We start from the raw sequence: 15,157 nt of genomic DNA on the forward strand, positions 1-15,157 counted from the left end.
AGCCTACAAGTGGAGTCCACCACTCCTAAAAAAAAATAATTATGAAATATTTTCTTAAATATTTGCATTTGGCATTTGTGATACCTTCACAGCAAACTCAAAAAGGATGACACATTATTGGAAGATACATTTTCTGCATTTTTTGTTTTTGTTTTAAAGGTGATTGGAAAGTCTGCTAGATCATTGTAAAAATTTCATTTTTCCAAAGCACATTCGTTTTAAAGGTTATGAACATCTGAATGCTAACCTATAAACCAAGAAAACAAAGCACAACATTTGGTGCCAGTGTTGATATTTAGTACATAAACTGTCTTGGATACTGGAACTGTTGCACTCCTGTCCAGCAAGTTGGTGCATCTTTCCTGTTTCCTAAGTCGACAGTGGATTTTGCTCTGTCACTGTGACTGTTATACACACCTAGCTTCAAGAATGCCTTCCCAGTGAAAAAAACACATGAAATGGAAAAAAGAGGAAATGAGAAGAAAAAGAATGGGAAGCTCACCTTGACAGCGGCTTCTGAGCCTCCTTCTTTAAAATCTTCATATTTCATTACCTCAGCCATAATGAATCCCTTTTCGAAATCCGTATGAATCTTCCCTGCAGCCTGAGGAGCCTTCGTCCCTTTCTGTCAAGGAATGACCAGAAGAAAATTAATTGCATTTAAGAAGATTGATTGCAGAAGAGAGGTTTCTTCTTTTTAGATACGCTTTCAGGATCTGTTGAAACTTTGTTTCCTATCAGTTAGAATGTCAGACATACAGCTGGGTGTTTCTCCAAGTTGGGACACACAGATAAATGCCTTCGCCACAGATAAACCAACTGACATTAAAAGAAGGGCAGCTTTGTTTTTTCCCAATAGGCATAAACAGCAGTATTGATCTTAGAAGGTATGATTGTGTTCTGTTGTGGGAGTCACTTCGATCCCTGGCTCTTCACATAGAAAGCCAGGAAAGTAAAGGTCTTGTTTAAAAATAACTTTAAAATCTGAGAGATTCAAGACTTTTAGCTACATTCAAATAATTTCAGCAGCTACACGGTAACATTCCTTGGCAAGCCGCACTTGAGATCAGAAATAATGTATGAATCTCAAGCTTTATATACTTTATATACTTGCTGATATTTTTTTTTTCAGAATCATTTTAGTAAATCTAGAAAAAAAAAATATTCTTACCAAAATACCAACAATTACACCACTTAAAAATAATTAAATTAAAAAAAAAAATCACAGCAACTATTGAAGGTAATTTAAGCTTTTGCAATAAAGCAGAATGCATTATAGCTGTATGCCTTAAATTACCAGGACATGCATTCTGTGCACATACAACCATGGCAAGAAATTTGAGAAATAATGGTGACCTAAAGGCTGCTTAATAAAGCATGTTAAAGTGCTAAGGAGTCTGACACTGTAAAGCACAGTTTTTACAATAAAAGATGTATTGGGTTAATATGGCTACTCACTGATGCTTACCTGACTAAATATCTTCGCACATTAAATCAAAGACACTTACAATCAGTCTTAAGATAAACCAGCTTTCAAATTTTCTAATAAAGAGCAAGCATTTCTCCTGCTGAAAACAGCAGAGTTTCAGAATGTGCTTTTAGAAACTCCGGCATAAATCAGAAGGACAGAACTTCTACTGTGTTATTTCAGTAGCTATTTCAAGGGCACTTGCTGCGAGTTAGCACGGAAAAGGAGACAGATGAAAAGACTAAAAAATATTTCTAAAAGACCACTCGTGAGTTCGATGTGCTGAAATATACACACATCTGTAGCAGTATCACCTAAAAATATAAATTTCCTGGAAATTATGTTGATTAATGAAAACAAATTAATTCCTTCGAAATGAAATTACACGCAGCATTGAAATTCACTGCACAGCACTAAATATACTGATGCAACAAAAAGGCTCAACGACAGATCTGCATCTGTCCAAAAGTTGATGTTTTGTAATTTTTAAGGTAGTTTATAACTACACGTGTTTCAAAATATTTTGCAATACTGATCCTTGTATTACACTGTATTTTCATTCAAAGGCAAAGCACTACAGCTCAGCTCTTACTATCCTCTGGGAATAAATTAGTCAATCTCAATGGCTATAATCATTCTACATCAATATTTAAAATATGTAATATAATTTTAGGCATGGCGTAAGTTCCTGGATAAACACAGAAAGCTACCAAAATAAAGTAGGTCTAAACATTAGAGTCAGTAGAAGATCTGAATTACTGCACACTGATTTTAGGTTTTTGAGCCCAACTGTGTATCCACGAGGAATATAATGATGTTATATTGCTTTTATTGCTGAAAATGTAATCCGAGCAAAGCAAAGGAGGAATGAACCACCCGCAACCCAAACAAACTTAGTGAATACAAAATGAAAAGCAACATCAATTTCACTGCAGACAAACCCAGTCACACAGATTAAGCAAGCACAATACTGGTACGTCTTATCTCTGACCACAGGAGGAGGGTAGACAGATTCTACAGGATGAAGAAATTCAGACTATGTAATAGGCAGAATCAATTGTTACCTGCCTCAATCAATGCAGCTCCACTTTCACTGTTCAGCAGCTCACAAATAATTAAAGTTATCCTGGACAAAAACCTCATCTGTAATGACTAGCTAACCGCCACCATGACAAACTTCAAAGTCAGTGATATCAATCTGAATTCAATAGTGTGGAACTGGATATAGCTGATGAATAAGTATGAATCTTACCCTGATGGTCCATGCACGCACTTCATCTGGGCCTGCGGTGAAAAAGTATTCTAGTTGGAGTGCTGCATATCCAGCCTTAATGATCTTTGGTAAAGCACTGGAAAAAAAAATGAATCCAATTCATTCAACATATACACATGAAACAGCTAAATGCCTCAAGTAATCAATTTACATTGAAAGACATTGCATATTTGGAAGACACTGGATCTACTTTTAAACTCTGTGACAATCAGAGTAGCCTTTTTCTTTGAGCTCTCTTCAGAAGAACTATTTATTTTTTCTTTTTCTTTTTTCTTTTTTTTTCAAACTGCAGCAATATATACATAGTATTTTGATTTGTTTATTTGGCAGGATACAGAAATACGGGATAAATTGAAATCACTCTACCAAGCAGCACTTTTGGTCTCCTGCAATTTTCAAGACTTCTGGTCATGAAAGCATAACTCTTCGACTGAAATTCAATATTGAAACAATTTCTTACAGTTCTTCAGAAAAATTACGGCAAAATTATCTCCACCATTCCTGCTCCCCATGGATGACGAAACAGTTTTGGTGATCGCTCCTTCTCAAAAATATACATAACTAATACCTATGTTATAATTAAAACACTGTACAGAGATGACAGATGACAGTTAAAAACTTAATTTAAAATAAATCTTTTCACTCTGTCTCATGGTAAAGAAAGGAGAAGATTCTCTCTTTATAATGGTAATTACTCTGTCATTTATTATTCTATCAGCGCAAGCAATTAAATTACTGCAAGGAAATAGTTGATAATAAAGTGTAGGGAAAATGAATGCTAATTAACCTTTGTGTCATGTTCTCTTCCAGATACTTCTGTTTCTCCTCAGCACTCATATCTTGCAACTTGAGTTCCAAGGCCCCACTAAAAGGAATGACCAAAGCACCCGGGTCGTGCTTGTCCACCCACTCTTTAATTTTTATCAACCTGTAGACAACAAAGGGCACAACATTATCTTGTAGTGCATGCATGGCTGTACCACATTCATTATTATCAAGTAGCACATACATATTCATAAGAATTGCACGGTTTTATGATGCCATCTTTTTGTGTATTGCTTTCCAAGGTCAAGGCATTAACAGGCAGCGATTGCTTCAGGTGTACTCCATTAACATTTCACTGTTTCTTGGTTTCTGTTTGGCATTTAATCTATAAGAAATAGCCATAATTCGAGACAATAACTGGGTTTTTGGTTGGGGTTAAATACTTGCAATCTAAAATGCTAACTGAATAAAACTGCATTCGTAGACGTAATTTTTCAGAGACTTGCAAAGGCATTCCTCATCAAGCATGGTAAAACTGAGGGGTTTTCAGCTTTTCTTCTGACTTACTTTTTCCATTAACGTCTCCCCTCAGTGGCTAGGGCAGCTGATATTCGCAGACTGAAAAGAACATTCTATAACCTCCTAGACAGCAAGCAGTACTCTGCTTTTTTCTGGTTATTGATCCTGAAGGATGCCATAGCTAATGAATACAGGGCCATGTTGCCACCAGTTTTTCCCATCTTTCTATTATCTCCCCAGGACAAAGCTTCTAGATATTATACTACTATTATTTTTAAATAAAGAACCACATTTTCTATTTCTTCTCACCTTCTGTTTTCTCAACTGGCAGCATCATCAGTAAGAGTTTACTATACTTTTTTTAGTTGAATGAAATTATGCATTTAGAGCTACGGATTCATGGTACTGGTTTTTAAAAGTTCAATATCTCAATTAAAAAAAAAAAAAAAATCACAAATATTTGCAGCACATTCACATTGCATTCATAACTGCAAATGCTATGTACTTTAAATCTAAGGGAGACATTCGGAAATGACCTGGAAGGATTGATGACTCTTCAGCTTCATCTCCAGGGCACTACCTGGGGAATGGTAGGAATGCAGACAACTGTGCATTCAGGAAGGAAACACAACAGCCAACAGGCAAAAGAGAATACTTCCTGCACGCTAAGGCAAAAAGTACAAAACACAGTGCTCTGGGTGCCATAGATGTTTCAGGCCCAAAGCACCCACCATACAGCACAGATTTTATGCTTGCTGAGTTCCTTTTCTTAGTCCTGCTAATCTCTGAGATTTAGACCAAGGTTTTAACTGCTATTATACTAAAGTGCTTTGAAACTGTGGCCTGCAAACCTTTAAATAATCAATGCAAATGTCACTTCAGAAAAAAACGAACTGAACCACAAGTTCATCAACACACATTTGTCAAAGAAAATAGCAGGGGATCAGAGCTATTATGAGATTAAGTGCATGGCCCACTGAGTAGGGCTTTAGATGGGACAAAGAATATAAAAGTTCACTCAACAGTTTTCACACGTTTGTTATATAAGGCTGGTCCTTCTATCATTTACTTATGTAAATACCCCATCAGTGGTTTTCAATCCTCATTATACTAATCTTTCTCCCTCCAGTTATCCAATGAAAATATAGTCTGGTACCCAAGACTGATACTGAAACACTATTACCTTCCAAGACACACGAATTGAAAACCACAATTAAAGCACATTTCTGAAACCATACGTGACATCTCATAGCACTTGTAAAAGTAACGTTTGTCGTTGACTAATTTATTTGGGCTAACAAACGGGATACTGAAAGTTCACAGCTTATAAACGTCAACCTTTTGTGGAAAACGTATCTAGGAATGTATCTGCTATTCACAAGAGGACTTAACATCTGTGCATACTTTTTTTTTTTTCCTTCAAAAAGTATCTAACACCAGCCCTTAGACTAATTAAATAATGCACCAAGTGAAAGGCACAATGAAACACGTTGAGAAACTGAAACAGGCACAAAACTGATGTCTAAAATTGTATCCAAATTCTGTTTGGTAAATATGGTCATCGTAACCAGTAAACTACGAACTATTGTGGAACAACAAGATAAGAAATAATTACTTTGGCTAAAACACCAATTCAGAATAATAATAGTCTTAGACTGTCATTTTAACAGCTTTTCTATTGAGTCCTTAGAGGGATTATTTGCATTCCTCAGGTATTCTATTGTACAATTCAGATGAATAAAGACTTACAAATCATTCCTCTACCGCCAGTGTGAGACTTTGATCCAGTGAATACACCATTGTACCTTAACTATAATTGGCAAAAAACCTGACAGTGTAGAGCATCACAAGCTTAATAACAAAGGAGAATATCTCAAAGTGTTGACAGATGATCTTCATAATGCAGGAGCAGAGCTGGTACATTTTAGCAATAAATGAGCACCGAGGTCTAAAGGTCTCTGAAGTGACTGACATCAGACCTGCTTCAGCCTCACTAAAAGAATACGTACTGCATCGTACTCTGCAGACAATCAGGTTCTCTGCCTGAGGGTTTCACTTTTCTGACTTTCAATGTCACGGAATTACTAAAAGTATTCAGGAATTCCCCTAAACAAAGCAAACCAAAATAAAAAGTAAATACTCAAATATAAACACAGTTACATGCTCTCAATGGAACTTTCCCCAAAACTGAATTGTTGACTAATGATCGCTAAAGTAATAACGCCTCTTTGTTTTTCAGTTAGGGATAACCCAGTGTGTTAAACAGAATAAAACTGTCTTAACACGTTGGTAAAAAAAATTATGTCAAAGTCTATTTGATTTGAGCAAATCATTTTTCCATGGAAGTATCAGGATGTCTGTAAAAGGACAGTAGTAAACAGCAACTTACTTGGATCTGTGTTAAGATAAGCAAATCCTGGAGTATGTTTCCATTTTTTTCATGCTGCATTTGACAGTGAATTACAAAAGGTATTGGATTTCAGGCTGACAGAGAAGACTATTGACAACAGAAAATCTCAATTAAGAAAACACACTAAAATCTAACAACATGAAAAATAAAAGAAATCCAGTAAAACTGGCAGAAGAATCAATGCCCATGATAAACAGCTGAAACTACTTTAACTTCAAGAAACAAGAAAGTGTTCAAGATAAAGATGCTGCTTTACAAAGTAAACTGAAATCTACTTGTAAACAGCAGACACACAAAAAGCAACAAAATCCTCTTTCCTGTCCATGTTGATAAAAATGCTGTTACAAGCAGAGTCAGAACCAAATTCTGATAATAAAACATACGGCAGAATGAAAAAAGGCGGCTTCTAGTTCCACTCAGCAATGACAGCCAGGGATGTCTCAGAGCATTCTGGGCAACCACCAGTGTTAGTCTACCAAAATCATTTGGCTGTTCTCTCCGGCTGGCCCTGTAGAGAGGAGTGTACCACCAGCACCTGCAGGCAGCTCCTGAATTGAAATTTAATTCTGTCCACCACAAATGGACCGTAATATCCCTTCTGGAAAACAATACAAGCCCAAGATGAAGCAAGATCACCACACATTTTGGTGAAGACAAACATCTTAAACTAAATTAAAAACAAGACTGTATAAAAGCCTGACACAAGAACAAAGCCAGATCTGAATCACTTGCAAATAGGGGATCAAAACTTGGAACTCTGACCAGGGAAAATGGCAGAGAGGAATTGAGATGCTCACTTTCACAGCAACTTAGGACAAAAGCACATCAGCTTCTCTACTACTAATTTGGAAAATGCTGTGAAGACTTAAATGCTTTCTTGCCACTATGGATCTGTATATGTGACAAGGAGATCATATGTCAGGGGATTCCAGATTTTAATTCTGCATCAGCTTGACAAAGAAAAAGTAAACTGAAGAAGTCAATGACTACAAGGGCAGAAGGATCAGGATGACTGCCGGAGTTATCTGCTGGCATTAAGTCAGGCTGTAGAACAAACATAGGGAAAGGTTTAAAGATCAAGACAGTCACTGGGAAGGCCAGCAAGCAATGAGCAACAAAAAGGGGAGCTAAGGCAAAAGAAATCAAAGCCTGCAGACAGACAAAATAAATAGATACAACAGTTGCAGAACATACATTAGCTATCAAATAACATTTGGCAAGCTGAGTTCCACATGAGAAATCCAGCTGGGAACAGAGACAGAGTTCTGATGGAAATAGAAGAGGTGATGGAAGAGAGAAGCTGCAGAGGGAACGTAAGCTCTGCGGACACCTGCAAGACAAGATGATCTGAAAAACTGACCCCAACAAGAAAAGGGTGATTTGTCAAAGTACACTTCTGTACAAGCAAGACAAAAAAAAAAACACCCATCCAACTCATGGAGGAGAAACAATTGCTTTTCTGTTCTACAACTGAACTATGAGTAGAAATTGGCAGAAACAAAACAGCGTGGCAGGGAAGAAGAAAATACCAAGTAGTAACACAAGAAAGACACAAACGCAGACAAAGAGATACTGAAGATCAAACTAAGTCATCAAAACATACAGAAGATTGGAGGAAAAAAGAAAGAAAAAAAGATCTACAGATGGGAGTGAGGATACAAGGACCAGAAATTCCAACATATTCTTTCTCTTGGCGGTTCTGAGAAATTGAAGATTTTAAAAACTTTTCAAAAGCCATCTGTTAAGTGCTTCATTCCCACTGCTGAAAAGCCTTCTGTGTCTGCGAGTTAGGCTCCTCTATCACGATTTAAATGCATTACTTCAACCAGGCCCATACACTGGGAATACACATTCCCTATTTCTTTACAGCAGCCTTTACATACTCACATCCTTTTATTCTTTTTATTTTTTCCCTTTATTTTGAGCTTTCTTTGTAGGTCACATATTACGCTTCAACTTTGAAACTCTTAGTTTCTAAACTTCCAACCATTGTCAGTGCTTTTTTCTGGTCTCTCTCCAGTTGGTCTACATATTCCTGGAAGCATGGAGGACCCAGTCCACTCCTCAGAGATCCCAATAATAAGGCCTTATGAGCATTAAAAAATAAAAGACCCTAAAGCATTAACTCTCGCATTTTTAGACAATTATCCTGTTTATAAAACCCAGTACATTTGCTACTTTTGTGAAAGCACTGCAACATTATCACATGCTCCGTTGCTAACTTTTTGTATGACCCCACATGACAGGTTATCCTTCATGCTGTATTTGCATAGCTGATTATTCTGCATAAAATTCCTCTCCTCAGAAGTAGCACCCTAGTCCTTTTTTACCTAATGATTTTTTCTATTTCTTGAGATGCTCCTAAATTCTAATTTTGATCTCTGCATACCTGGACATCTCCTAGTTTGGGGTCATCTACAGATTTAACAAGAACGCTCGTCATCCATCTCATTAATGGAAATACATAACAGTATTCAACCAGCAGCTGCTTCTGTAGATCTCATAATGAGATATTCTTCCATTTGGAAAGTGAACCACTGATAACTATGCTCTGTGTATTATCTTCCAACCAATCTTTCACACTTAAACTTTCATTAGTTTCTATTTAGCCAGCATTTCCTATGCTGTTTATGAAAATGCTGTCAGGCCTTCAAGTCTTTAAAACCTTAATAAAAAAATCACAATACACAGTTTAGTATGTTTCTTCACAATGTGTGAGACCATTAAATTCATCACAGACAAAATAATTGATTCATCTGAAAATTTAGTCTCCCTAAATTCACACTGTTGACTGGGTTGCTTCAAGATGATTAAAAACAACTGAATTGTTCCAACATTCTACTTGAAATTAACACAAAATTCACCGACTTAGAAATTACTCATTTCTTCTTTCCTCCTTATGGTTACCTTTTGTCTTTCAAAGCCTCACCCACAATCCACAAGCTATATAAATTGACAACAAATTGGGTAATGATTTTTTTCTTCTTAGGATGTTCTACTAGTACCATTAGTTTTAGCTTATGTGTTGGGGTGAGAGAAGAAAATTTAACTTATTGAGCACAGTTCTACATGACACAGTCCACAGGTGATGTCCTTCCATTCCATTTTATTAGCATCTACAGACTGCACAAAGACCAAGTCCCACTACAGCACTACGCCTACACATACAGACATATGTATAGATAGGTATAGATAGAAAGAAAGAAAATTGCACTGCCTGAATAAGCTTTCTATATTTATATTATCAACAAATATTGAAACAGGGAGAAGAATAAACACAATGTACGTAATAATACATCACAAAAAGGTCAGTGATAGAAGAATGGGAAACAAAGCACAAGCCACAATCCTGTACTTCACTGCAGTGGACTAACATGCTGTAACTATCACTGTTACCCTGCCTTTTTTTTTTTTTTTTTTTTTTCCCTTTTTTTTTTAAAGTATTTCTTTCTTCTTGCCCTACATGAAAAGAAAGGAAGACTAAACTGGGAAATATTAAAGAACAAAAAAGTACTTTCTTCCCTATCGTGACAGTTTGCTTTTTATGAAGAAGAAAGACTAACCAAAGGTTTTGGAGTACCTATTACTGACCTAGACAATCACATTTCAAATAAACAGTGACATTTAGGAGTTTATTCCATTTTATTTGCAGTTCCCAGATAGTCAGGAGGAACACAGCAATCCTTAGATCTGGAAAGGCCCTTTCCCCTCTCCTACCCTCACCAGAAAGGACTTCACAGCAACACTAAGAGCAAACACGTCCCACACGCTGGGCTGCTCCCTAGTCAGGAGCCTCCTCCCAGCACATCACGACAGGACCTGAGGAGGGTCAAAGCTTCATTTATTCTGTGCATACTGAATGCTTTAAGTTCTTTAATCTCTTATGCCTTCCCATATTCCCTTTAGTACCCTGCCTCCATACCATTCACTGAGCCCAGAAGAACCTCCAGAGACCAACGTGGAGGACTGATCTCACATCAGATGGCACTTTAATCCCCAACATCCCTCGAGCCTTAAACCAAGAAGTAGGAGAGTCCTTAAAATTCTTTTCTGCAACATTTTCAGGGTCTCAAGGCACATCCTGTGATCTCAGGAATCATATGACAGAACCATTATAAAAAGTATTTCATCTTACCAGATCCGGATTCCACACTTTTTAACTTAATATTCAATTTCAACTGATAATATCTCAAGAAAAGAAGTTTCTGACCTGCACTGTCATTTGATGTTTATTCAGATATTTTCATAACCTTCCTTAATGCTCTCCCTTCAAACATAAGTAATTCCAGGCTCTCTGCCTCATGCGTGTCAAAGCCAGTTTTTCCATGGCCTTGATCTTCATCAGTGCTGCTATTCTACTACCCCTCTAATTCTAAAAGTCTTTTGGTAGATGGGATGACCAGTATTCCATCTACTATTTCAATTCAGGTCACATCCCAGATTCTAAAGAAACATGGTTTCTGTTGGTTTTGTTTGTTTTATAATCTAGATTTAGATTCTTATTCCTCATCTATTCAAACATTACACCTGTTTTCCTGTTACCAGCTGCACATAGAGCAGGGGTTCTACCAGCACTACCTGCCATTTATCAGTGAAAACAATCTGGCAGAATGCCATGTTAGGAGGGTGGGAGAACTTACTTATTTACTCCCCCACCTCTTTTCTTTCAGGTTAGGCCAATCCACGTGTTCAAGAATCTTTCACAACTGCTTGCATCAACATAATGGAAGGATGGTGCAGGAACAGCTGAAGACAGGATGCCTTAAGTTAGCCTATCACCCAAGTAAGAGCAAAAGTACATAGCCAGACTCAGACAGAAATTTCAGTGCTTACTACTGGAGAATGCTAGTGTATAAGTAGTCTTGGCTCAAAATTATCCCATACGAGATCACAAAATAGATTCTTCAAGGCAGAAAACATTAGTTGACAGGAAAAAAAAAAATCAAGGTAATACAACTGGAAATTCTTGTGAAAGCAATTAGTGTCCTCAGAATATGATTTTGGTAACAGATTGCCTAATATAGGTTGTCTAGTATAGTGCAGCATTTCATCTGCTCTAGACATTGTACACCTGCAGGTATTCACTGTTCTTTGGTACATTAAAAACACACGAGGACACAACATCTCACTTGCAGCTTTATGCTACTGACCACTCTGCGAACACATTTTATATCAAGACTTGGATTAACCAACATAGACATCATTTAGTTGGTTTGGGTTTGCAAGATGCTAGCACTAGAAAGAAATAATAACAGAACATGATATTACCTGTAAACAGAATACGGACAACAGTTAATGGACAAAATATTTTCTAACTAGGTGAAACAAAGCCTGCATAACAGAAAAATCAAGTTGATGATGTCTAAAATCAAGTCTGAATTTAAACATATTAAGACAGCAGAGCAGAGTGAGAAAGCGAAAAAAATCCAGCATGATTTCTGCTGCCAATAAAGCTTCCAGTAAGAAGAGACTTTCAGTATCTTACAAAACTCTTTCTAATGAAAAGTCAACCAAGGTAACTCTATTTTAAACATCTGTAAGGAGAACCATTCATGAAGAGTGAAGATCTTGAAATTCATTTTAAAACATGCCTTTCTGATCCACTGCTCAAAACTTCAGCAGTATCTCTTTATCTATATTATGGGCCCCCAAATGGTCAAAATCAATTACGACTTTCAAAATAATGGGAACGGTACCACTCTGCTGCTGTAGCACCTGCTGGCATGTGAAAAGCTTACAGTCTGTGGTTCTTCCTTGGCCTGCCAATTTTGAAAATTATTTCCGTCCTAACCCTAAAAAAGACATAGCTGTTGCTGTCAGTAAGCATCAAGCACAGTGAAGACAAAACTACTGATGAAACTGCACAACAACACAGGCTGGAACAAATTGTGTGTACCATGTTTCACGGTTACAGGCATAACGGGCTCCACTTGTAGCCAATACGCTTTGGAGTGAAAAAAAGCATTTAGAAATTCCTATCCTCTAATTATTTCTGCTATCGTTGCTAAAATACAGATATTTTTTTTTAAACAATTCTCTTAAAAATTCTAACACAGTAGTTAAAAAAAAATGCCCAAACTACAGCAAAATCTCAGTCACAGGACATATGTGTAAGAGAGTGATGACTGAAGTACTATTACAGATCAGCAGAATTGATCCCTATTCTGTTGACAGGTTTACTTCTCCTCTTGACAGGGATTCTTACATCACATGGAACACTGTATCTTAAGGGTCCTGTATGAAAAGGATAGAAGAATTTATATCAGAATTATATTTATATTTATATTCAGAGTCTCAAAATATGAAATCCCACAAAGAGGAGTCATAAGACCTGTAGAAACAGAATACTTGGTCAAAAGAACATGTGATGTCCTAACAAAAGGAACTTTACATGCAAGGTATGATCTACAACATCTGAAATTTATTATATTCTTCAGTTCTTCTACGCTGTGTGCACACATGCATACATACAAATACAAGGCCATAATCTCAAGCAAATAAGTATGATCTACATAAAACCCCCATGTAATAAAATAAATACATACTAACACTTGAAATAAGACTCTAAAACTTAAAGATCAATTGGGGATATATTCCACTAATGCTAATTAAAAATCTGCACTCAGTAGCATAGACTACAGCATGTGTTACTTTTGGTTTTCACAAACGTAGAACAACAATTAAATAAAATCTAAACAAACTGCCTCAGAATATTCCTCTCTATTTCTCTTAATGGAATATGTTCTCCTGCTCACACATGATCAAGTGAGATCAAGAGAACTTTCCTGCACCTCCAATATTCATCTTTATGACCTTCTTAACTGCGGGGCCTCTCTATATCACAGAATACCAGATTACAGGAATGCTCTCTTCCTCTCTCCAGTTGTCAAAAACTAAGTAAGCATTAAAACTGCAAGATCCAAACAATACCACAACTAGAGTATTAGATTCAAAATAATGAAACCTGTTTATCCTTGTTTTCTGCACGCACACAGCCTTCACCACGTACTAGGTCCATACTCTCCCTACTCGATAAATCAGAAATTAACTTTTTTATTTATCCGGAGAAAAAGCAGCATCTAAGCTCTCAGTACAGCAATGAATGAATTAGTTAGTAGAATGTTTAATATTCACACTATAGCAGCTCCAATAACACAGTGCTTAATTTCAGACACCCATGCCTAACCTCACTCTGCTCCCCACATAGTTAATGAAGCAGGAGACTCTTTCGAGGGCAATTCAGAGCACTTACATTAGGGAGCCAGGTCTCACATTCTCCTTAAGGCACCTTTTCTCCTTCTCTAACTTCTCATAGCTACAAACTAACCCTGACCCTAGGTGACCTTAGGTGACCAAATTATGTGCTGTGTCCCAATGTCATCTCCTGCTGACATACTTCCCACCAAGTACTCCCTAGTAAATACAACAACAGATACTGAAGTGTCATAAGAACATCACGTTCAAATAAAACACTAAATGAGGTAGGGATTATCAAAGTGTGCTGAGATCAGCTGAAAAGCAGCCACGGAAATATTCAATTCTACAGTTTTTGAATATGTTTACATATTTCAACTACGGTGAGAAGAAGAAAATCCTCAATGAAAACATAGTTGAATGCTAACTTTGACTTTTCAGAAGCAGGATTAAGTACATGGATCATTGTCTGAAGTTACACTTTATCTGACAGACTGTAAAGGATCTCTTAGACACAATTTTTCCAGCTGCAAATACAATTATGTAAGAATTCTGTGAATGGTTGTATACAAAACACCTTTATTTTGCTAACATAAAACTGAAACTTGACTGATAAACCCACTGCTTTACCTGTCTCCATTTTCTTATTGATTACGGAATCAGAACACATTGAACAGCCCCAGTCATTTTAACAACAAAGGAGTCTGACTCAAAGAATTTCCACCTCTAAGTTACAGCTCTGTGTGGCATGCTTGGCCCTTACAAATACTAGCACTAACAATAACAAAATCAAAAAGCAAGACCTATAGTGCAAAAACTACTCCAATCTTTGTGACTTGGCCCCGAAACCACTTCTCAAAGGAAAGCTAGGAACATCTGCCCAAAACCAAGCTACTTCATGTTTCGTTTCTTCTGACTACGAGAAAGGCTCCATGTGCAGTGGCATACATGATAGTTGTCAACATAAATGAAAATGTTCATGAATAAAAAACAGGCTGTATAAAGAGCTAATTATAATATTGCTATCAATTGCTAGTTTGCACTTGCAAATCTTTCATATCGTACAAATGCATTGTTTTTGACATTTCTCTGTAGCTAAACATCACATCATTTCACTTTTTCAAAGTAGTTCAAGTATGCATAGGATATGCTATAAGGAATGCATCTACAGTTACAATGATAGTCAAAGCCTATTATAAGCGTGTAATCATTAAACACTAACTTAAAGCTGTTGGCTCCCAAGTGAAAAAATCTATACCACTGGTAGCCTACGTGCTGATTTTTATCTTCTGTACTGACACTCTTGCTATCCAAAACAGCAAACAAAAACATCTCACCTGATGATGCATTTGAAGGCTAAAATAACAGACACACCATTTGCTTATCACTAGCTAAACTATTTATACCAGTCACCTACACTTTTAGCATGTGACATGCATGAAAAGATTAAGCAATCGATTAAAAGCACCCTCCTACTTTAATGACCAAATGATTATTATTACTGCCTATTTTAGAAATGTCGCAGAAT

The 15,157-nt window shown here is 36.8% G+C and overlaps 1 protein-coding gene across 1 annotated transcript in view; it reads right to left on the bottom strand.

Moving 5' to 3' along the window:
- OLA1 (Obg like ATPase 1) overlaps positions 1–15,157 on the bottom strand; it is an 85,573-nt gene that overhangs the window by 4,031 nt on the left and 66,385 nt on the right. The window contains exons 8-10 of the mRNA XM_042874980.1: positions 3,529–3,669; positions 2,721–2,817; positions 503–625 (exon numbers count right to left, since the gene is read on the bottom strand). Of these exons, the coding sequence (XP_042730914.1) occupies positions 503–625; positions 2,721–2,817; positions 3,529–3,669 (361 nt within the window). The remainder of the gene's footprint in view (positions 1–502; positions 626–2,720; positions 2,818–3,528; positions 3,670–15,157) is intronic.

Source organism: Lagopus leucura, unplaced genomic scaffold (assembly GCF_019238085.1).
Source record: "Lagopus leucura isolate 7727_CA_CO unplaced genomic scaffold, USGS_WTPT01 Super-Scaffold_100012, whole genome shotgun sequence".
Lineage (NCBI taxonomy): Eukaryota > Metazoa > Chordata > Aves > Galliformes > Phasianidae > Lagopus > Lagopus leucura.